This window comes from Mastacembelus armatus, chromosome 22 (genome assembly GCF_900324485.2).
Source record: "Mastacembelus armatus chromosome 22, fMasArm1.2, whole genome shotgun sequence".
NCBI classification, from domain to species: Eukaryota; Metazoa; Chordata; class Actinopteri; order Synbranchiformes; family Mastacembelidae; genus Mastacembelus; species Mastacembelus armatus.
Genome location: NC_046654.1, coordinates 8,009,847 through 8,033,871, shown reverse-complemented (window position 1 = coordinate 8,033,871; position 24,025 = coordinate 8,009,847). Strand labels below are relative to the sequence as shown.

Sequence of the window (24,025 nt, the reverse complement as noted above, 5' to 3'; positions counted from 1 at the left end):
AGTAGGCTATCGATTTCACCATGGAGTCAGCGACTGACAGCACCAGAGATGAGAGACGTGCCAGCAGGTCAGTCTGCATCTCACCACACCACGCCACTCCCACACAAGCACAAGTGTCACAGGTAGCCCAGCACTGCCATCCTGAGGAGTGGAGGGAAGCATGGCCGCCCATGGCAGGAGATACAGGTTCTACCTCTGATATGTGAATATTGTTTAACACTGAATAACAATATCTAAGTGATTAGTATGTATTGCAGAATGAACCACAGGCCCTTGGTCTTATCACACACTCAGAGTGACTTTCTTTTCCTGCAAAGAAGCCCTACTGCCTTTAAGGCTGTCTGTTAAAACTGATGGTGGAGGTTTGCTTACAGAGACACCATGCCGAGACCAAAGCCCGGCATGGTCTGAAATGTGACCTTTACATAAATTAAACAGGAGGAAAGCACAGTGAAGGCTACAACCCTGCTAGGAGATACCCTAGGCACAGAGGCTGCCTAACTCAACTGCACGCATCAAGTCACAGACAGAAACACACACACACGCACACACAAATAGACTCAATCTACTCCCTCTGTATATTCCTTACTTCAATGTAACAAAAATGCTTCTTAATCCAAAATCTGTTTGCTAAGAAAAAGGTTCCCAACAGAGGCTGTTACAGAAAACAGTGAGTAATATGGAAGAGAGGTCTGGTATTGAGACCTCCTGCATGGATAATGCTCTGGATGATATTCACCATTCAGATCAACCAGAGAAACAAAGAAAAAGCATTTTTCTGCCTGCGAAGCCTTGAAACCAGGTAACTTTCCCAACGCCTCAAATCTCATACCGTGCTTGCTGAAGCTGCTCTCTCAGACAAGAAGGCAACACTTTTAGTTGAACTACAGGGAGGCACTCACACATATACAAACACATACACACAGACACATAAACAAACAAAAATAAAACTGAGATACAGCTAAGACATGTCCAAAACACTGTGCTGGCAACCTCTGGTTTTTTTGTAGATTTATTCAGAGATCAGGATATATATCCAAGTCATGCAGAGCTAGTTCAGTTTTATCAATTCCTGTTCCTCCAATCCCTTCATCCATCCATCTATCCAATCACTCCTCCCACTCCTCCCAACCCTTGCTCTGCATTGCAGGCTGATGATGCTCTGACAATGAAACAGGTGTCTAGGCTATTAGTATTTCTGTCTTTCTGTGTTACATTCTCTGTACCACACCTCTGATGACAAACATAAATCAGAGCTGTGTGAATGAGCAATAGTCAATTAGTTGCTTGCAACAACAGCATCCGGGCAATATGTCTTTAGTCTCATTGTCAAAAAGTGAATTAATTGCTTATAGTGCAGCAAAAAAATCTTGAAAACAGATTATACCAGAGCAATGGTTAACAAAAGTATATTACTGTTTATTATTTAGGCCAGAGTAAAAAACGACCTTGCATGTTCAGTCTGAGCAGCTAAAATCCCTTTCATCTTCAATCATAAACTGAACTCATCTATTTAAGAGGTGTACCAGCCTCTCCCTCCTGAATCATATTGGCTCTCCAATATCTTTCCTCTCTACTCACTCTAATTTCCTCTCATAAAAAGGCTGCCTTCTATGACTCTCCTTGGCTGGAATTTTTATGTCTTCTTGTGGACCATCTTAGAAGAACTTTGTCAAGGCAATGTGATGATGACCCTTAGACCTCTCATTAAATCTATCCATATCACAGCATCAACTAGAATGCTAATGTAAAAATACAGCCAAGACAGTATAGACAACCTTTAAAAGGTAGCACAGAGCTGACTTTTATCTGTTTCAACTAAAGGTCTTAGTCATAATCTTGTACATTTGCACTCACATCAGCATCCATATCACAACCTTATTCAGGCAGCCAGCCAGACAGTCCAAACAAAGTCAGTTAGATTCAACAACATTAAAGAGATGGGTGTCAAAGTGACAGATGGAAAGTTGAGCATCTGTCACTGTGCTGAACCATTTGGCTGAAATCAAAGGGAGATGAGGGCCTTCAAAGGACAGGCAAAGTCGTGTCTAAGGCCAGACACGCTCTGGTGTGCTCCGCAGATAAGGGCCAAGAGGTTATATTGCTTTTCTTCTCTCTCTCCCTTTGTTCTCCTCTGTCTTAAGGGAGTGGGGAGGAGGACCGCAGAAAGACAGAGCAAAAAGTAGATGAGACATGAAGATAGACACATAGAGAGTGTGGGGGGAGACAGAGAGTGAGTCATGAACAGGTTGCCTGTCTTCCACTGTCACACTATGGCGTGTTGATCAAATACTCGTTAGCTGAATTTGCTTGGTGTTTCCGGATAGCGAGGGTAATGAGCAGAGGTGGTTGGAGCAGAGGGGTGCTGGACCATGATGTGGATTATTTCTGACAGTATCAGAGTACTTTTGCCTTCCAGCCTATCTCCAGCTTGCTACAGTAGAGCCCATGCCTGCAGCATATCTTCGAATGGGAATAGTTTGACTCAGCTAGATGTAAGGCAGGAGCTAAACGGCAGAGTAATCCTCAGTGGAATTTTGAAGAGAATGTGCACACTATTTCAAATCTCAAATGGTTTGCAGGTTTACTTTCTTGGCACAGGGTGAAGAACACCTCAGCCCTGGAGCATCATCTATGAAGTCGGCTGCTGTGCGTTTTAAAGTGTTTTCAGTATGCAGCAGTGTGGCAGTGGTACATTTGCTTTGCCCTCTATCTCTTGTCTCCTTATGGAGCAGATTCCCCTAATAAATATTCTGAAAAAAAAAAAAAAAAAGTATTGCAACATGGTTGTGACGTACAACATGCAACATTTAGTACAAGGTTGCAATAGCTGTGCATCAGTAATATGTAGTGGAGTTTATCATTGTCCCCAACAGTCATTCTGGTCTCTGTGCTGACCAGCAAAATTTCAAAAGGTTAGGTCAAGCCTATTGAGATTTTAAAATATTTTCAGAGTAAGGCGGATGCAAATCAAGGACACACACAAAATTGGAATCAACAAGGTTTGTCAGATACATTGATTTTTCTGCTACTAGTTTCCATTATGTTGATGTAGGCAGTATGTGAGTTGCCATATGGCCCTGTAGTAAAGTGTATGACACTTGCTTCGCACTGGCAGATTAGAACGCTAAGAAGTGCAATACAGCTCAAGAATACAACAAATTAAGGTTCATCTTTAAATTGAACTCTAATGACAAAACCACTGTATCACAAAACACGTCAAATGAAAATGAATTATGAACAGGTAAACTGCCGAATAATTTTTTTTTTTTTTTTTTTTAACAATGTTACTATTTGTGGAACAGTCTTGCACAAGACTGCTGATTTACATAATCGAATCAATGAAACTGGAGAAAATAAGGTTTAAAACTGAAAAGGTAAAAATAAATGGACTGATTTGTGCCACATAAACTCATCACTTTACTGTTATACTGTCATCAAGCCTATTAAAACTGGATAACACAACATTAGCTTACAACATATTAAGCAAATTGGTTTTATGGTAATTCCTCATCATTTACAGGGAATTTGGTGTGTAATGGACAAAATAACCTATGTCACCCTGTATTTGCTTATGCATGTTGATGTGTATGGTTATGTTTAATAAAGCAATATCAGGGTACACATATTCATCTCTACTTATAGTGCCACTGAGACCAAGTGAAAACAAGCACATACCGGTAATTCAGCCGACGCCCCTGTATACTTGCTTTGATATAAGAAGGACACTGCATATAGAAAAGGCATAGGTCTAGATGTCCTCTGCGATGGTTATCACATGACATAGGGCTAATTAACTCTAGAGCAGAAAATAGAGGGCCTGGAAGGAGCAATAAACATTCTCCATTAAAAGCCATCTAATTAGAATGCAAGCTACAAAGGCTTGAAGGAGAACATAACAAACACAGAGGCCAGTGTAATTGTCAACCAAGCTCTGAGGAAAGCAAACATAATAGACATAATCAGCCAAGCACTTCCTATAAGGTCATGATAGAATGTTGTGGAAGCACTTCTCCATATCAGACTGAAGTTTCCAGATGGTGTTTTCCTCAACTGTGGAAAAGGTCACAGACATTTCAACAGTCATGCACTTCAGATAGCATGCCATCAATTATAACCTAATCTATCTGTTGATACCTGGGGAGAGGAGTGTGAAGTACAAAAAAACATGGTGCTTGCAAATTCTGCCAAATTCATCCTTAGTTGAAACTGTGATTTTTAATGTGAGTAAAACACTAAGTGTTTGGTTTCTATGGGATCAAAATATCACCTAAAAATAAACTTCAGTTTTACACACTTTTAATAACAATATTGCATGGACAGAAAATACATTTAAACATATTGAAAATGTGCTTTTATTTGGGTTAGTCTTATTTTTCGACTGTTTTTTTAAGTAAGGAGAGAGGCATCCAAAGTCAACAAAGTCAAAAGTTACGGGGGAAATAGTAAGATTTCCAAGTCAGGCAGTGCTCCATCCACTCAAGGCCTTTAGGCTCCGTGGTTGATCGATAGTAATGGAAATGCCAGCAGGCCTCCAGAGCCCATTGCCAATTTAACCTGTTTCACCATGACTCAATTCTTCCTCAAATAACCCAGCTGCTTACCAGGATGGACTACAGGCTTCTGGTGCTGATAAGATGAGCATGGTGGAGCAGAGGGAAGGAAAAAGATGGATACAGAAAAATAGCTTTAGTGTGTGTATGTGTGTATGTGTGTATGTGTGTGTGTGTGTGTGTGTGTGTGTGTGTGTGTGTGTGTGTGTGTATGTTGTACCAGTGAGCAGCACTGGTTTAGAAAAAATGTGGCAGTTCAAGTGTGTAAGACAAGGTGAGGAAATCTTCAACATGAGATCCAACAGCAGGCACTTACTCAATTTGCCTTTACTTGCATAGGCATGCTTCATATACAACACAGAAAACAGCTTCATGGCCAATTTATGCATCATGCTGGGCACAGGTAAATGTGTTTAGAGTGACAGGGAAGAATGATTTTGACTGCAAGTGAAAATAATAAATAGACAAATTTTTCTCCATAAAAGGTTTCAAGGATTCAATCTTGGTAACCAATTGCCTGCTAACCACATAACTGACAATGGTCATATTTTTATCTCAAACTTGCTGCCTTTTTATCCTTGATGTGTTCATGTTGTTTGTTATCATTTCCACCCAACAGTGTTTCAATTGTTAAAAAACAAATTTAATTATTTTAATTTAGGCTTTAACTGATACACACCAGGCCATTAGACAAATTTTTAAATCTGGATTAAATCTAAACAAAATCAGATTTAATTAGGTTTATATTGCAATTTAATCAGGTTGCACTGAAATTCTAGACTCATTTAAATCCTAATCAAGGATCGATACTAAACTGTCACTTGTTTAACTTGTTCAGATGGCTTAATTTATTAGGATGACACTTGGGCTAGAGCATCAAAGGTAAATAGCTATGATTTAAATCAACACATCTCTGGCAAAGCCGCAACAAAACATGTATCTTAAATATTCACTAAAGTCAGTGTACAATGAAATCAACATGCATTATGTTCTGATTCTGCCTATTATTTTGTAATTATTTTCCTGACTTGGTTCAGGATTTAGACTGCACAGTAATTATCTAGTAACCCAGTTTCTCTTTGTAAAATGTTTTCAACTACAGGGAGCTCCCTGGTTGAATGAAGGTTTTGCAGAGAAAGAACGAGAGCGAGATGAAGACACGGAGAGAGAGAGAGAGAGAGAGAGAGAGAGAGAGAAAGATAAAGACAGAGAGGGAGACAGCATAGGGGGTTGAGACATCTGCTCAGGTATATAATGATGATGCTGTGGGGGAGGAAAGGAATAAGATATGAAGGTCATGTTTGCTAGCATGGAGTCTCCATCTGTCCCCTGGGGTTAGTGAGGTGAGCCGGGGATGATGGCAAGGCTGGGGGAAAGGGGTTGGTGGGGTGTGGAGAGGGTTGTAGCAGACTTGGGGCTCAATTTTTATATCAGAGGCCAAGCAAACAGTAAATGTGTACTTTTATAAAAGCAGCCTATCGGCTCAGTAATCATCAGACCCTCACAAAAGCTGCGGTTGGGGTTAGGTGTAGTTTACGGTTTTCCCTCTGAGCAATACAGTGTAGTATCATGTTCATGCTATTGTATGTGTTGTATATATACCATAGGACCTTTATCCACTCTGTCATGTCTTCTCATAAAGGACCAGTTCCACTGAGAAAGGACTTCATGACCTTGAAAATATCTTTATGGGTTGAGACTGTCTTGTTAAAGCATAAAAGCAGTGCACAAAAAGAGGAAGTATTATAAGATGTGTTATGGCAAACATACAACAAATTAGACTGCATAAATCAATTACAGCGCATGATGATGATCCTGGGTCAAATATTCCCTATTTCAAGAGTCTATAAATCAATTACCCTACCTACCCTACCCTATCCACAGATCATGACTAAGCCAACATTTGATGGGCAAATGTTTCAGTAGGTATTTAAACAGAGAGATGGAATGAGCAATTTGTATCCACATTTCTGAATCGCTAAATCAGCTGTTTCCACCAGCTGGAGAAATAGTCAATAACCTAAGACCTTTGTAGGCAGGATTAAGAATGAGTTCATTATCTTCTTGGCTACATTCATGAAAAATACTACACGCATGGATGATATTGGCCCAGTTACTGTATACAAATGCAATATATTTTTTGGCCACCATGAAAAAACTGGTGTTGAGGCAATGGTAGCTACTGCTAGGTTGCTAGTTGAAAGTGGCTATCACCACTCACTAGCAATTGGTTATGGCAAAACAAAGAACAGTCATGGCTGACTTGATGAAATAAAACAAAACAGTATTGTGATTACGTGTTATTATAATGATGACACACTCTAAACTGTCTGATAATATAAAAAAAATTGGACTCCTGTGGACATTGTTGACAATTGGCCCTATTTTTCTGGTGGCACAACAACTCGCAAACAGCACTCTAACAGTTGGTAATTTCCTGCATTACCAATAAGCCTTTGACACAGAAAATAACAGCTTTGTTCCCCTCTCAGCCAGAAACACAAGGTGACAACCTCCCACCAGAATGTAAAGTGCATCTTTTTTTCTCTTTAAATGCTTGGGGATGAATCACTAGAAAAAAAAAGAGGGGGGGGGGGTACTATTGATTCAATTTCTATGACCACAAATACTTTAAAGTATAATAAGCCTATGCTTCAAGCCCCGGTACACTTTCAAGGCTTGAAATGGCCTTGTCGTTACCTACAAATCACAGCTCTCCACAAAGCTGCCCTTTCTTGAGCGATATGTCAGTGACCACAGGACAGGAGAAAGAAACAGAAGAGAACAGACACAAGCAAGCCTCTGAAAAATGTAATGTTTTTTGTTAAGGATTTAGCCAATGGTATGGCAGTATGGGAGTATCATTCATGTTCCAGACGTTGCAGATCCTTTGGGGTGATGGTGAATATTAAAGGGCTTTGCAGAAGCCTTTCTTGTAGAAAGCTCTTGACAGGAGATTTGTTTATGACCTTCAAAAAAGGGGGAGGAAGTCAATGATAGCTCTGACTTGCATCTCAAAACAGTCCCTGCTGTAAAAAAAGAGATCTAAGGTTTCAACTGCAAGTATTTAGTGTTGTCATCAGAACTGTGCAGTTTTTCCACTTCTATGCATCACATAGGTCTGATTCTTTTAAACGCAGTTTGAATTTAACAAGGCAACAGCTGTTTGCAAAAAAAAAAAAAAGGCCCAGAAGAAGACCTAGCCTAGTTAAACTGTTTACATCAAAGTACCCGGGCTATGGAAGTGAGAGCCAGGGAATTGCTGACAGAAAATATTAAACTGACACTTTCCTCAAATTCATTCATTAAATTATTGCTGACCATGAATTCCTCAACTTCTGATGCACTGCTCTCATTTAACCATGAACCAAGCCAAAGCTGTCAACATAAACATCAAAACAAAATCAAAATCAAAATACAAGGTATTCCCAGAACTTTGTGAATAACTAAGATTTTTCCACATACCTGAATAGAAAAGCAACAATATGCTGCCAAGTTTGCATGCAGGAAAGGAAACTCTAAAAAATAAAAATGTCTTATAATGTTATGTCACACCGCGCTCCCCATATAGAAGAGGAAACTCAGCATGACCAAGAAGGGATTGTTTGAAGAAACAGCTCAGCAATCCGGAGTATGTACAAAAAGTGACATTTATTAACAAAACTAACAAAACAAACCAAATCTCAGGTTACAAAACATGAAAAAAAAGTGCCTTAAAATTGCAGCCTCACAGCAAGCTGTCCTTTCTTTTTTTACCTCACCTATCCAGCCTACCTGGCCTTAATACCTCACCTCCACTAGACCATACCAACTATACCGGTGTCCCTAGGGTGAGCTTGGTTACCTTTTCCCTTCCCATTACCTTCAATACTAGCCAATCTATCTCTCCCACCTATTACTCCATACAGCTACCACAAACAAACAGTGTGATGCCTACAACTCTCTTAGATGTCTATATTCTAAATTTCCCTACAACTAAGCCCCCTACCTTAACTCAAAATGATATCTCCCAGCTACAATTGCCTACCGATGCACACCTGCCTCTAATTGGGCTAATTGCACCCCCTACCTTAACTCAACCACCATCCCACCTGACACTGCCCCAAGGGAAATTCCACTCCTCGCCACCAGGTCCTGCTCCTGAAACTATAAAACACATAACTCAAATAATCACAAATAAATCCATTAACCATAATTAACATTTAGGAACTCCCGGCCTAATGAAAAGGAGGTAACCTTTTCACACTTCCCCCTCCCCTGGGAGCTCGCCATCAGGATGGCGAGACAAAAAGTCTGCTACCACATTGGATTTCCCAGGCCGGTACTGAACCTGGAACCGGTAGGGTTGCATCTCCAATACCCATCTGGCAATCCTGTTGTTTGAGTCTTTCATTTGATGGAGCCACTGCAAGCCCCTGTGATCAGTCTGCAAAACAAAATCTCTCCCAAGTAGATAATATTTAAAAGTCTCCAAGGCCCATTTTATGGCCAGGCACTCCAGCTCAACAGCAGAGTACCGAGTCTCTCTGGGCCACAACTTCCGGCTAACATAAGCCACTGGTTTCTGATCTTCTCCTTTACCCTGAAGCAGCACTGCCCCAAGGCCCACCATGGAAGCATCAGTCTGAACAGTAAAAGGCTGATCAAAGTCTGGACTCTGCAGGACTGGATCCTTACACAGGGCTTCTTTCAGAGCCACAAAAGCTTTCTCGTGCTGCTCTTCCCATGGCAACTGGTTAGGGCTGGACTTGCGGGTCAGATCTGTCAGAGGTGCAGCTCGGGAGGCAAAATGTGGAACAAACCGCCTGTACCAGCCGGCTAACCCCAAAAAAGACTTAAGCTCTGACTTAGTACGGGGGCGAGGGCACTTCATCACAGCCTCCACTTTGTCCTTTTGAGGGCGTATCAACCCATAGCCAAGCAAATAACCCAAATACTTGGCTTCCCGTTGTGCGATACAGCACTTCTTTGGCTGCACCGTCAAACCAGCCCGCTTCAATCGCTGACACACCTCCTCAAGATGCTGCAGATGATCCTCCCAGGTACCGCTATAGACGACAATGTCATCCAAATAAGCGGCTGAAAAAGCTTCTGCCCCCACCAACACTTGATCCATCAGTCTTTGAAAAGTGGCAGGCGCACCCTGTAAACCAAAGGGCATCACAGTAAACTGGAACAAACCCTGAGGAGTCCTAAAAGCCGTGTATGGTCTAGCCTCCGGAGATAAGGGCACCTGCCAATATCCTCGGCACAGATCTAATGTACTAATGTACTGGGCCTTGCCGATACGCTCCACCATTTCATCCAATCGGGGAGTAGGATATGCATCAAAATCTGACTGTGAGTTTAATTTTCGAAAGTCAATGCAAAACCTGATTGCTCCATCTTTTTTTAACACGAGCACTACTGGACTACTCCACTCACTTTGTGACCTTTCAATCACTCCCAGTGCCTTCATCACTTCCAACTCTTCTTTCAAAGCTGGAAGCAGCCTCTCAGGAACTCGATACATCCTTTGACGCACTGGTGTAGGATCTTTTAACCTGATGTTATGCTCCACCAAGGAAGTGTAACCTGGTTTATCAACAAATAAATCAGGAGGGATAATGTCCAATAGCTGCTTCTGCATTGCTGGAGATACATGAGACAAGTTCAATTGCATCTGCATACCCTCTATATTCGGAGGAAGAAACTGCTCAGTTTGATCCTCCTCTTTTTTCACTGCCCTCACCAACAGCTCCTGACTAACGCTGGGTGTTCTGCCTTGCCATTCCTTAAGCAGATTTACATGAAATGTCTGTTTCTTTTTCCGATTGTCAGGCATACTAATCTCATATGTGGCTGGTCCCATTTTCCGCAACACTTGAAAAGGCCCCTGCCACCTCGCCAGCAATTTATTATCTGATGTTGGCAAGAGCAGCAACACCTCTTGTCCCGGATGGAAAACTCTGACTTTTGCCTTCTTATCAAAGTGAAGTTTCTGCCTCACCTGGGCTTTCTCCATATTTTCCTGCACCAACTTAGCCATCTGCTCCATTTTCTTCCTCATTTGCAGCACATATTGGAGGACGGGAACTGGCTGAGGGCTGTTAGGTTGCTCCCAGGCATCTCTCAACACCTCCAGAGGACCCCTCACTTGCCTTCCATACAGGAGTTCGAATGGTGAGTAGCCTGTAGATGCTTGGGGCACTTCTCTGTAAGAAAACATCAGATAAGGCAGCCAACGATCCCAGTCTTTCCCATCTTCAGCAACAAACTTCCTCAGCATGGACTTTAATGTTTGATTATATCGTTCTACCAGGCCGTCTGTCTGGGGATGATAAGGGGTGGTCCTAATTCCCTTAATACCCAGTAAACTGTACACCTGACGTAAAGTCTTTGACAAAAAAGCAGTGCCTTGGTCAGTCACTATTTCTTTGGGAATTCCTACCCTAGCAATAAGCTGCAACAAAGCTTGTGCAATAGCCTGAGCTGTAATTCGTCTAAGTGGGAAAACCTCAGGATATCGTGTAGCATAGTCACACACCACTAAAATATATCTAAACCCCGAATGACTTCTCTCTAAAGGCCCCACAATATCCATTGCTATTCTAGAAAATGGCACATCAACAACCGGCATTGACTGCAATGGAAATGGTCTAACCTTCTTGTTACTGACTAACTGACACTCAGGACATGACCCACAAAATCTCTGGACATCACTATACAAGCCTGGCCAGTAAAATTTGCTTGCAATGCGTCCTAATGTTTTTATACTGCCCAAATGGCCCGCCCAAGGCACACTATGGCCCAACATCAAAACTTTCTCTCTTAAGTTTTGTGGGACTACCAACTGCTCAACGCCCCCCCCTTCTGGTTGATGGTATAACAACCCTCCTTTAATAAAATAACTTTCCCCTATCAAAGAAGGTTCTACCCCTGTCAATACTCCCTCTACTTCCACAGCTTTACTAAAAGCTATCTTAAGGGTAGAATCCTCCTTCTGCAGCTGCTCTAAACCTGTTGGTATCTCCCACCAACTATCTTCCGCTGTTATCATAGGAGGTGGTATCTGGTTCTGCTCTTTCCTCACAATGCCCAGGAGCTTCTCCCTCCTTCGCTGCCTCTTACCCTTTTTAACTCTCCCATTACTCTCTACTGCACAATCTGCCTGGCTAAAAGGAAGCTGTTCTAGAAGGGGCAAATAAGGAGATGCAGCCTTCCCTGCATTTGAACGTGTCACCACCATATTAACAGGTTTACTATCTTGCAACAGCTTTAGCAGTATGGGAACATCCTGACCTAACAATACTGGATGACTCAAATTAGGTACAACCCCCACTTCCAAAAAATAGGTCTGACCCTGCAGTTCTAAATAAACATGAGCGGTCGGGTACGACCGTTGTTCCCCATGAACACACCATACATCTACAACCCCATCCCCAAACTGCTGTGTTTGAACCAGAAAAGGCATGACTAATGTTTGAGTGCTACCTGAGTCTAACAAAGCAGTGGTTGGAGTGCCATTAACAGAAACAGTTGTTATCTGCATCTTCCCCCTCACTTCCTGGACCTCGTTTAGCTGAACAGGTCTAGGCACACAACACATCGTATTGGCACCTTTAACTTTAAGAGCTGGGCATTGAGATTTAATATGCCCCTTTTCCCCACAAAAATAACAAACTGGTGGGCCTTTCTCCTTTCTCCCTCCAATATTAGTTGATTTAGGAATACTAGTCCCTTCCTCTCCTCCTCTTCCACTGTCACTACCAATAAGACCACCCCCACCGTACCCAGCAGACTTACCCCTGGTTATGAATGGGCGGTGAGTCTTTTCATAGCGGAAGACTTTAGGACCTCTTCTAGCTGCTATGAAGGCCTCTACCAGTTCTGCCGCTTGCTGACCAGTCCTGGGATTGTGTTCCTTCACCCACACCCTCACTTCCGGTGACAGAATCCAAAGGTACTGCTCCAAAATCAGCAGCTCCCCCACTTCTTCCACTGTCTTTATAGCCGGTTTGACCCACTTTTTATAAAGATCTTTTAAACGATTATACAACTCACGAGGAGTTTCTCCTGGGCGAATATCTGGCTCCCGAAACCGCTGTCTATACATCTCTTCATTAATTTCATACTTTGATAGGATGGCTTCCTTTACTTTATCATAGTCCAACGACTCGTTGATATCCATCGCCACGTAAGCACTTCTTGCTTTACCCGACAGATAGGGCACCAGATACACTGCCCAATCTTCTTTAGCCCACCTATATGCCACCGCCAATCTTTCAAACGTCGACAAATATTGTTCAATATCATCACTCTCCTCAAACCTCGGAATTGTGGCTCCACCCCACGGTCTAGCTTGTGGGATTGGATTAGATGGGTTCGGCAAGTTAATCTCTGGTCTATCAGGTGAACACGGTACCGGCAACTCCCTTCCTTCTGGACCGCCTTGCTCCGGTTTCCTCCGCTCCATCTCCATCTCATCCCGAACCTGATTGAGCTGCACCTGGACACTTCGCCAACGTTGCTCCTGCTTATAAGCTTCTTTCTCCTGGATTTCCATCTGCCTCTTAATTAATCCATACAATTGATCAAAAGCTCCTTGGTCGAGCCCCTGATGACTTTCCATAGTAGCCGCCACAGTCTCTTTGTCCTTTTGTGCACCCTGGCCATCCGAAGTCGGCCCCTGCTTTAAGTGCACAGCCCTTGACGGCTCAGCCTGCATGGCTCTCTGCACACTCCTGGTTTTATAAGGTCCTGGCTGCTTCTTGGTCTCCAGTGTCGCTCAAGGCAAAACATCCCACCGCTGCCACCAAATGTCACACCGCGCTCCCCATATAGAAGAGGAAACTCAGCATGACCAAGAAGGGATTGTTTGAAGAAACAGCTCAGCAATCCGGAGTATGTACAAAAAGTGACATTTATTAACAAAACTAACAAAACAAACCAAATCTCAGGTTACAAAACATGAAAAAAAAGTGCCTTAAAATTGCAGCCTCACAGCAAGCTGTCCTTTCTTTTTTTTTACCTCACCTATCCAGCCTACCTGGCCTTAATACCTCACCTCCACTAGACCATACCAACTATACCGGTGTCCCTAGGGTGAGCTTGGTTACCTTTTCCCTTCCCATTACCTTCAATACTAGCCAATCTATCTCTCCCACCTATTACTCCATACAGCTACCACAAACAAACAGTGTGATGCCTACAACTCTCTTAGATGTCTATATTCTAAATTTCCCTACAACTAAGCCCCCTACCTTAACTCAAAATGGTATCTCCCAGCTACGATTGCCTACCGATGCACACCTGCCTCTAATTGGGCTAATTGCACCCCCTACCTTAACTCAACCACCATCCCACCTGACACTGCCCCAAGGGAAATTCCACTCCTCGCCACCAGGTCCTGCTCCTGAAACTATAAAACACATAACTCAAATAATCACAAATAAATCCATTAACCATAATTAACATTTAGGAACTCCCGGCCTAATGAAAAGGAGGTAACCTTTTCACATGTTAGCTACCAGTCTTCATTGCCACCCTTAAAGAAACAAACTTTAACAAAGAGCTTTGTGCTGTCTCTAAAAAGATAAGATATCAACATTCCTTATGCAACAGACAGTAAAAGAATTCCACAATCTGTCAATTTGAGCAATGCTTTGTTTCTCATCACACTTTGAGTAAAAGTGCCAAGTTAGAATTAAAAGTATATGAGAATCTCAGACTGTGTTGCTTATACTATATAATACTACATAGTGCTAAAACTGAGCACAACATAAACCTCTTCCTCACACTTGCTGAGGCACAGTAGTTTTTTCAGATGACAAAAGTTGAACAAGTTTAGCTGAACCTGCTTGTGAACAACTGTTTAGCTTCAAGTAAGGCTGACAGACTTGGGACTCATCCATGGAAAATGAGTGAAACTAGTATACTATTACAATATCAGCATTAGAGAAGGAATATAATTAACACAGCTTTCAGTGTTAAAAATGTGTGATGGCACATTTTACTTTTCACATAACCTTGCACAAGCACTGATAAGCTTCAGTTTATGAGCGCCAAAGAAAGGTGCGCCTGTTTAAATGCACTGCCAAGAGGCTTGTTTTCCTTAGCAAATTACAGTCTATCACCATAGCTTCTCCTATAGTTTACCGTGTCTGCCAAAGCACAGCAGGAGGCTATGTGTCAATGGCCTTTGTGGCGAAAAACATTAGAGTCACTAAACTCACTACTCATGCAAATTTAAAAGATCTACCCCCAGATGCCTTTAGTTCAGCTCTAATAATAATCTATTTTTTGACCACACAAAAGCTCGTTTTACTGACCAATCAATACAGCGCATCAATGAAGACTAATGTCTTCTGCTGCATTAACCTATTACACTTTCCTGATCCATCTTCATTTGCAGTAAATGTGAGGAAAGACTTGACTGTCACTGGAAATTAGTCTACTCTTTAAACATAGTTTAACAACACTGAAGGTTCAAGGTGGGGACTACTCTGTAAGGAAATCGAGGGACAGGAAGCGTTGTTTGTCCCACAGTATTTCGAGAGACACCACTGCAACAAATAAGAGCAGAATTCTCTTTAGAATATGTTACAGGTCTGGTTGATGTAGACAAACAAATACAAAATGCTTAGCTTGGAAAACATAAATACTCAAATCATGTGCTGGGTACAGCTTCATCTACCCCCACGCGGTAAACAAGAAAACATTCCCCTTCCATTTCCATGTGCTGTCTCCAATATGTTAAAAAGAAAACATTTCGATTTTTCTTAGCATATGGCTTCTGGTTTTTACAGTGTCTACTCATTGCCTTGAAATGGGTTTTAAAAGTGTCATTTTGGCCCATAAAAGTTATTGGATAATTTTACACTTCTTAAACCTCCATACTTGTATGAAACCCACCCAAGCCTGTGTGACCTAAAGCTTTACACACACACACACACACACACACACACACACACACACACACACACACAAAACCCCCCACAGAAACATTATGGTTGTAGAAAATATGTTCAGGCATTCATGTTTTTTTTCCATTTAGTGTGTTGACAAAGATAACAGTTTCTGCTGAATAACAATTTAGAAACAGCAAAGGAAAGAAAAAGTAACGTTATGGGGATCATTTAAAGTGGGAAGAGGCTGCCCCCGTCTCTTCATCCTTCCCCATCAATCGCACCTTAACCTAGATAGCGGTGCCACAGCATGTGGGAGTTCAGACTATCAGCGTTCATGCACCTACTACACAAAGCACAAATCAACCTCACTCTGTCACAGTGACACTAAAAACTTACACTTTTCCTGGACTGATATTTCTAACATTCAAAAACACAGGTAGTTAAGACTAGACAGCTTAAGCTCACTGACAGAAACAACCTGAATGACCTCACCCTGATTAAGCATGACCCCCTAATATAACATGAATCGCAACTTCCTCAATGAGAAATGGTGTAAAATTGTAAATCTCTTATATTATTAACTATTCAGCTGTCAGTCAGGTGTGTCATAATAAGGCAGTCCAATGCTACATGCTACATACAAAGCTAAAGCTAACGTTAACCACACGGTTGGTAATGTTAACGACGTCAAATAACTTGACTCACCACGGAGTTCTTCATAGTGGCCTTCACTGTGAAGCCTTGGGTTTTCAGTTCCGTTTTCTGCTTCGGCATATCCACAGGTCCTGTCCTCTAAAATGATCCGGAGAATCTACACCAAAAAAAGCACAGCAATGTTGCTAACTAATTAATGACTGTGTGGCTCTTGAAACGTGACGCCCGTTGTGTTTTTTGTAGTGGTTGCTGTGCAACTTCAGAGACGCTTCAGTCTTGTTGCCGCGGAGACGTGTGTCTCCTTGTTACCATAGGAACTCGAGGGCGCTGCTGAAAATATGCAGAGCAAAGTGTCGTGGTTCATAAGTAGAGGATGTGTGAGTGTTCAAAAGCATTGAATAGGTTGTATTTCCTCTGCTTATTGTAAAACTATTAATATTATAGAACAACAGGAATATAATAGTTGTTTTATTTGTGATTTTGTACTTATTTTGTCATTTATTTTTACCTTTACGCTACCCCACCCTGTGTGTGGTGGGAGATAGCAGGGTGGGGGGCTAGATGTCTGTGTAATTTATTATATCTTAATCTTGCTATTTAATCATCTTAATTATTATAAGGTCAAAGTAGTTCAAATGGCTAATTAGTTTTTCAATTAGTTTTAGTGGTGAGCTACTCTTTTTACATCAGCCACTATCCTGCTGGCTGTTGTAAAAAAGCTGATTCTCATCCAAGAAGTGAAAAGATGACCAACACTCACACAGGATTTCTTGTCTTTTTGTGTTTTTGTGCCTCTCATGCCATCACATTGCTGTCTTAGACACAAAACATCGATCACATGCTCCGCTCATCATTACACTCCTGTAGCAAATCTTCATCAACAGGCTAATATTTAATGATGCTCTTTGTCTGGCAGGTAGACTAAGGTCTTGATTCTCAGTAAGCTGGTTAGAGAACTGCCTCAACACCGAATCATTCCAATTTAAGAATGTGGCACTTTTAATCTTCCAATGTCGTTTTTGCCTCAGGAGACTTTCTTGGGTGAACTGGTGAAACTGTTATTAATCTTCAGTGCACAAGCAATTTCTCTAAAAGCCCCTATTTGTTTTTTATAGCTCCATTGAGAGGAGGGTATAGCAGTAGGAAGGGAGATTGTAAACAAGGTATGCAGGGGAAGCAAGTTATGTCACCGTCAGCATTCAATGCTGGTCTCTCTCTCTCGCTTTCTCTCCCTCTCTCTGCTTCCCCTCAGAGGATTAAAAAGAAGAAGAGGGGAGTTTTCAGAAAGCAAACTGAACAAACTGTAGCGTCAGCATGAATTCAGCTGGACTGAGAAATGACTGTTCAAACAGTACCACAGTATCTCACTCCTGTGAATGTGCAACGAGGAGAGGAGCTGGTCTTTGTGAATTGTGGAAACAGACTTTGCAAAACTGATGCATGAAGCATGAACCAAATTGTTGATTTATGTGTTCATGTGTGCTTATGTGTTTATATGTTTATAGCTGGATCTTGTTAGGTTACCAGTGTTGGTCACCGCATGGGTCAAGTTAATATCTTACACATGCTGCTTCAAGGACATACACACACACACACACACAGCTGCTAATGACATGCTGCTGATAACCAGGTAGGTTTGCAGGTAAGAAAAGAATAAGAGGAAAAACGTGACCAGATACTGAAAATGGACCTCAATAGACCATGCTTTGATGAATATGTGTTCTTTTTTCTACAGCTACACTGTGTCTTCATAGTCATGGTGTCCCTGGTTTGATCTCCAGCTCATTTGCAGGGCCACCTTCGGTTTTGGCAACCACTGTACGCTGTGGGGGAAAATAGCTATTATGATATAATTAGAGCAGAAACCAGTACCTACAAAGTAGAGGCCTTAGAGGGGGCCACAAGAATAATCTCAGTAAGAAAAGGATAGCAGTCTTTGCTGCAGAGCCAGTGGGCCCCCAATTATCATGAAACAAGACTAACAGCCATTAGAGTAGGCCATTAGGCTGTAGGGAGAGCAACCAGGGGCTTGTTGGGCTTAACAATTTCTCAGGTTGTGAAAATCAAACCAAGTGTACATGATATCAGGCTGGGTTAAATACTATCCAATGCAAAAGTGGATCAGGATTGTTGTCTGTATGGTTGCCTACTATGTTTTATCACCATAAATCAAATAAGAAAAATGTATCCCTAGACATACTAAGGAACAAGTAATGTTCTACATGGACACTATGCAAGAGTCCATTAAAACCTAAAAACCCATAAAGTTAAATAAAGTCCTTACAACAGCACCACTGAGTCTAATAGATTGTTTAGTCTTCCCAACAAGAATATTATTGACAAAGTGTATTGATTTGCTATGAAGGGTCTGAATATAAGTCAGTCGTGTTACAACCTATCAAGCTGTTGCTTGAGAGTTGTATTGTAAAGCCATAACATATCTTTAGTGGCACCTGATCAAAGATTAATTATTATGTGCATACTAAAATTGATATGAGAACAGATTTTAGTTTTTAAAGCCCCTACAAACCTTTGCATGACCTATGCAGGTATTTTTACTTTTGTCTGATCAAGGCTCTTTGCAGGACTGAGCAAACATGAGCAGACTGTGCTTGACATTCTCCTGACTCTCCTTTTAGTTCATTTGCACCTATTATGCCTTGGACCTTTTACATTTTAACAGTTTTAAATACAAAGACTTTAGTGAGCAAGACAGCAATGAATTTCAACCTGAGTTGAACTTGCCTCAGAATCTGGAAGAATGTGGTGCTCAGAAAAGTTAAAATCAAACACACAGTGATGTGGTCAGGTCCTCAAAGGGTAATTAAAAAATCAAATCACTAAAAAGATCTTCAAATTAAGGGTTAGTTTAATATATTCAATATTCAAACATAAATACTTCACAACCAAAGCCACTGTTGCATTCTATTTTTGGTAATTCTGTGATTCACTATGACAGTAGTTTTGGGGATTTCAGACAGAGGAGCAATTGCAGCACTAGTCCCCAAGATCAACAAGGCCAGATTTAGGCATGGGCAGGGATGAGCTTAGCCCACCCAAACATCAGTCTTGCCCACCCAATTAGGATTTAGTGAAAGACAGAATTTATCTATTAGTTTTTACGATTTGTGCTTTGGTAAAGGCGATCTAAGGCGGGCTGTGTGTTAAGAACTTTGAGGGATGGCTGTAGACTGCCCCAACCAATCAAAACATAACACCAGAAAAATGCGGTATTTTCTCTGTTTTAATTGGCTGAAAGCTGATATATGCTCCACACTGGCGACTTGCCTTCAGTGCAGAGAAGCACATTCAGTTTCTGACTGACAAAAACACGACGTTAACAAGCCTGAGTATTTGCGTGCAATACATAGATTTTTGGTGCCTATAAGGAAGCCTGTTAAGAGCTCTGACAAGAAGTGAAGTGAAACAAGTGAAGTCTTTACGAGTGAGTTATTGAATCATTGTCAAAATGATTAAAATAAAATTGATTCATTTTTAAATAACTCAAGCAATTAAAATTTGTCGGAACCTCTAGTAAATTACACGTTCTGTTTAGTAGTCTATTCAGAATCATGGAAGCATTGTAATGTGTGTTAAATGAATAAGTAAATAAACAAACAAATAAATCATTATTCTGAATTTATCCTAAGAATTGCCCACCCAGGATATCTGCCAGCCCACCCTTCCACAGCTGGTAAGAACTGTCCCTGAAGATCAATCTAAGACAAGATAAGGCCACTCTATATTTTGAATCATGCAAAAGTACCCTGTGGACTGTGTTAGCATTAGTGGTCATGTAAATGAATGGTTTAATGAGAACACAGAAAAAAAGCTGTGTCTTAAATACACAATAAATGCATCATTGTACTAGGATATGAACTGCATGTGTTTGGAAACTGTGATAGAAATAGATTTGACTAGATTTCATTATTACTAGCGTCATGTTTCTTGACCATTTATTATTCTTTAAAGTTGAATTTGCATCAGTAACTACAGCTGTATGTCAACTAATGTGATAATCAAAATTTCTTAAAATAACACAAAAGCAATTACTGGGGGCACAACATGCAGCAACACACAGTAAATCATTACTCGATGACCATAAACCTTGAAGAAAAGAGACATGAGATAGATTATTGTTGAAATATCCCTTTAATACTGATCTCCAACATCAAACACTGTCATAAAACTGCAAATGTCAGTAATACTCCAAATGCAGCACTACTAACTTTGTTTTTTCCCAAAACAATAGCAGGTCAGGTATCCAGACTGTAGTCTGCCTTCCCCAGAGCCCTGGTAAATCCAAAGGCATAGATCTCTTCAAACAGCAGGGCAGTTGGCGGTAATACTTGATATGGGCACAGAGTTGGAAGGCCTCACTCACAAAGCCACAGTGTATTGATCTTCATGCATTATAGAAGCAGCTTTGAGGCCAGCTGATATTGGAAGGCATAGCTTGCACTCCCTCAGAGCATACACTCTAACATGCCCACTGGACCATAGCAGCAATAATCAGACACAGGCCTAGATGATAAACATATGGATAATACATCTATTATAGTATCGCCTCACTCTGGTTGATAATTGTTTACATTATTATGTTTGTTACAGAGAACACAATACTATTTGTCCTCTCTAAATACATAGATACTTTGACTGTCAAATGATGACATACTTTAATCCTAAATAGGCCATTGTGTCTGTGTGGCCTGTCAGGCTTTTTCAGTCTGATTCATCAAAGTAAAATCCACTGAATGCCTCATGCCTCACAGTATGACTTCACTGTTCACTGGTGGTGCTTTCAGCAGCCTTTGCAACACCTAATGCTCCAAAGAATTGAGCTGTCCTGTCCCCCACAGGTCAATGACACATGAACCTGAATGTGTGAACAGTGACACCAGTGATCCCACTGTGGTGCACAAAAGCTGGCCCTTTCTACACACGACTCCACTGTAGACATGGCATTAGGAATAGTGAGGAGTAGGGGAAAGAGCAAAAAGGTAAAGCTGAAAGAGTAATGGTGTTTTAAATTTTGCGATATTTGCTTTAAAGAGTCCTATTGAAACGCTCTGTTTAGCTGGTTAAAACCACCAGGTTAGTATGATTACAAGGCCACGATAAACGGTCTCTTCAAACATATAATTTTTAGCTTGTCTTATTTTGGTGTGTGTGTGTGAGAGAGAGAGAGATAAAGAGAGGAAAGCCATTCTGCTTGAAAACAATGACATACTGTAATTGTCAGATGATGAAGCTTTGAGAAACATGAGTGATTTACTGACGTCAATTTTAGACAAACCGGATGTGGATTAGAACAGGTTTTAAAGCCCAGTGAAGGGGGAGATCACTAATTATGTGATAGAGAACTACAGTTAACAATTCAAATGGTCTTTTAACTGGGAACCTGAAATGAAAAGAGAATAACTTATAAGCTGGGGATGCCTGGAGATAGAAGAATGAGGACACCTTAAATACAGCTCAGTGCCAAACAGAAAAGTATGTAATTCCCTTTATTATACACTGTGAGTGCAGTCCATATGCCATTAATCATGTGACTGCCTGTAATGAAACAAAATAATCACAGTGGTGGTACTAAGAGGCAATACAGTCTTAGCTTATAATAACTTTGGTGCATCAGTTTGTTTTTAGCCAACTGCCAATAAATTAAAATGAGAATAAGAAGAGATTTCAGTGTTGACAGAAAGGTTTAAGATAAAGATCTAAGACACAAACAGATTTCTACTCTTAAATTACATATTTACATTTAGTTGTAGTGTAAATGAATGTCTGAACCTCATTGTCTTACGTTGGTATTTTTATTACCTATTTAAATGCATTTGCCTCTTATTCACACACACACACACACACACACACACACACACACACAGACAAAAACAAACAAAACATCCCTGCAGCGACAAATTGTGTACGGCAGGGAAAATGCAATTTGCTTTCATTTGAGAAAAAAACAGCATGCCTCTTATTCACCTGACTGATGCTTCCCTGCTCTGTGTATAAAACATTCAAATAGAGAGAGACAGGCATTTATAAAGCCGATATATTTCAAAGCAGATTCCCCTAAGTAAAGACGATACTGGGGATCCTATCACATATGGACATATGGAGGAAGGGCAAGGGGGTGCAAGAGGATTTTTTTTTTTTTTTCCCGCAAGAACTGAGAAGTCATCTCTGTTCACATCACATCTGCCTGTCTTTTCCTGAAGCAGGAGGCTCAAAGCGTGCCTCTCTGGTGTTCATGACATCATTGGCTGTGTTAATTGCAATGCCGAATTGGTATGCACGTTAGGCACTGGTAACAGATGGCATTTAACTTTAAATATTATTAATACTTCCTGGTCTTCTAAGATCCTGGGCAGGGGTTATGAGGACGAACAGACACGCAGGTGAAATTACCACAATCTCCATAACAGCATCAAAAATTGAAATAGAAATTGGGATTTTTGTTGTTGATTTGTGTGGCTGTTTTCCTTCATGACCATGCTGCTATGTTTATTATTAATCTGTCCATCAGATCATGTTTTCTGTTTATCTGTGTGTGTACTGTATGTTGTATCACTGTTTCTACTGTTGCTATTTTTATACTGATATGTATCTTAAGTAGGGAAATGGCAATGCAAAAGCCTTGTGTTGTAAAACTATTAAAAAGTAAGTACCAAATACATAAATTGATTGGGCCCTCTAAAGTTATGTGTGCCCTATGAAAATGTATCATTTGTATCATTTTAATGCAGCGGTAAATTAATTAATTATAAACTTTTGTTAAGAGAATATCTCCTTAAAGTCTATAAAAGACACATCAAATCTTTTAGTGACCTACTTTAAAAATAATAAGCACACCTTAACATTACAGTGAGTATGAGAACATGACATTCAAAAAAATGTCTTATTGAGGGCTGAAAAATGACTCCAAAAAGCTACAGTGTGAAATACAGCCTCTCTGTGAATGTGCAGTCAGTCCTTATGAATGTGCTTTGAAATGCCTTTGAAATATATATGACAGCCTATCTGAGAGGGTCTGCAAATGCACTTAACTGTTGGGTAGCAGTAGAAGTGTTGGTGGGATGACGTGGAATGACTGGAAGGCACAAGAGAGGAGGGGGAGTGAGCTGGAGAAAAAGAAAAGACTGAGACCAGAGAATGAAAGCAAGCTGTTACTTTTACATAGTGTAGGGCAGAGTGGCTGCTTTTGATGACAGCCACAGGGGGAGTAGAGTAATGTATGTGTGTGTGTGTGTGTGTGTGTGTGTGTGTATGTTCATGCAAGACTGAGTAACTCTCTAGCACTTTCTCTTTTTAAACGTCTTTGTGTTTCTGTCTGGTTTTGTGAGAGAATAATAAAAAAAAAAGCAGCAGTTTTTTGTATTTATGTGTCTGTTCCTGTGTGTGGGTGTTTTGGTGCCAATGAAAGAAACAGGATTTAAAAAACAAAACAAAACTGTGCACTAGCATGAGTGAAAGAGGGCGATGTTCTTGAGCATGCACTGACATGTCACATCATATTTGTCACATTTGAAAAGAGAACACCCGTAGTCCCTAGTGCCCTGACCCTGCAGCCGAGTCGTGCTGTCTTGCTGTAGCCACACGACAGCCACCATCTCTGGGATTGTGGGGCTACAGATCACTGACCCTCAGCAACCCCAGTGGCAACCTCTGGAGTGCCCAGGAACCAGCTTCTGCTTATCCCACACAGTGTATACTGAACTCCTGACTGCACGACAGGGAAGCATGACATTGCATGTGTCGGTGCCTCTGTATTTGTGCAGATGTGCATGAAAACAGAAAATATCACCTCCCCATCAAAAGCAGCAATGATTGCCTATAGTATATCAGAGTTTAGAGAGATTCCCCACCAGCACTGCACAACATCCACCCACTGAAATGCTGCATGTCTAGGACCACAGGAGGTTATTA

General features: G+C 41.0%; 1 protein-coding gene across 1 annotated transcript in view; it reads right to left on the bottom strand.

The window, feature by feature from the left end:
• The window catches only part of pacrg (PARK2 co-regulated), a 118,200-nt gene extending 101,880 nt beyond the window's left edge, over positions 1 to 16,320 (bottom strand). The window contains exon 1 of the mRNA XM_026305906.1: positions 16,148 to 16,320. Coding sequence (XP_026161691.1) covers positions 16,148 to 16,216 — 69 coding nt within the window. The 5' untranslated portion in view covers positions 16,217 to 16,320. The remainder of the gene's footprint in view (positions 1 to 16,147) is intronic.
• Between the last annotated feature and the right edge of the window lie 7,705 nt (positions 16,321 to 24,025).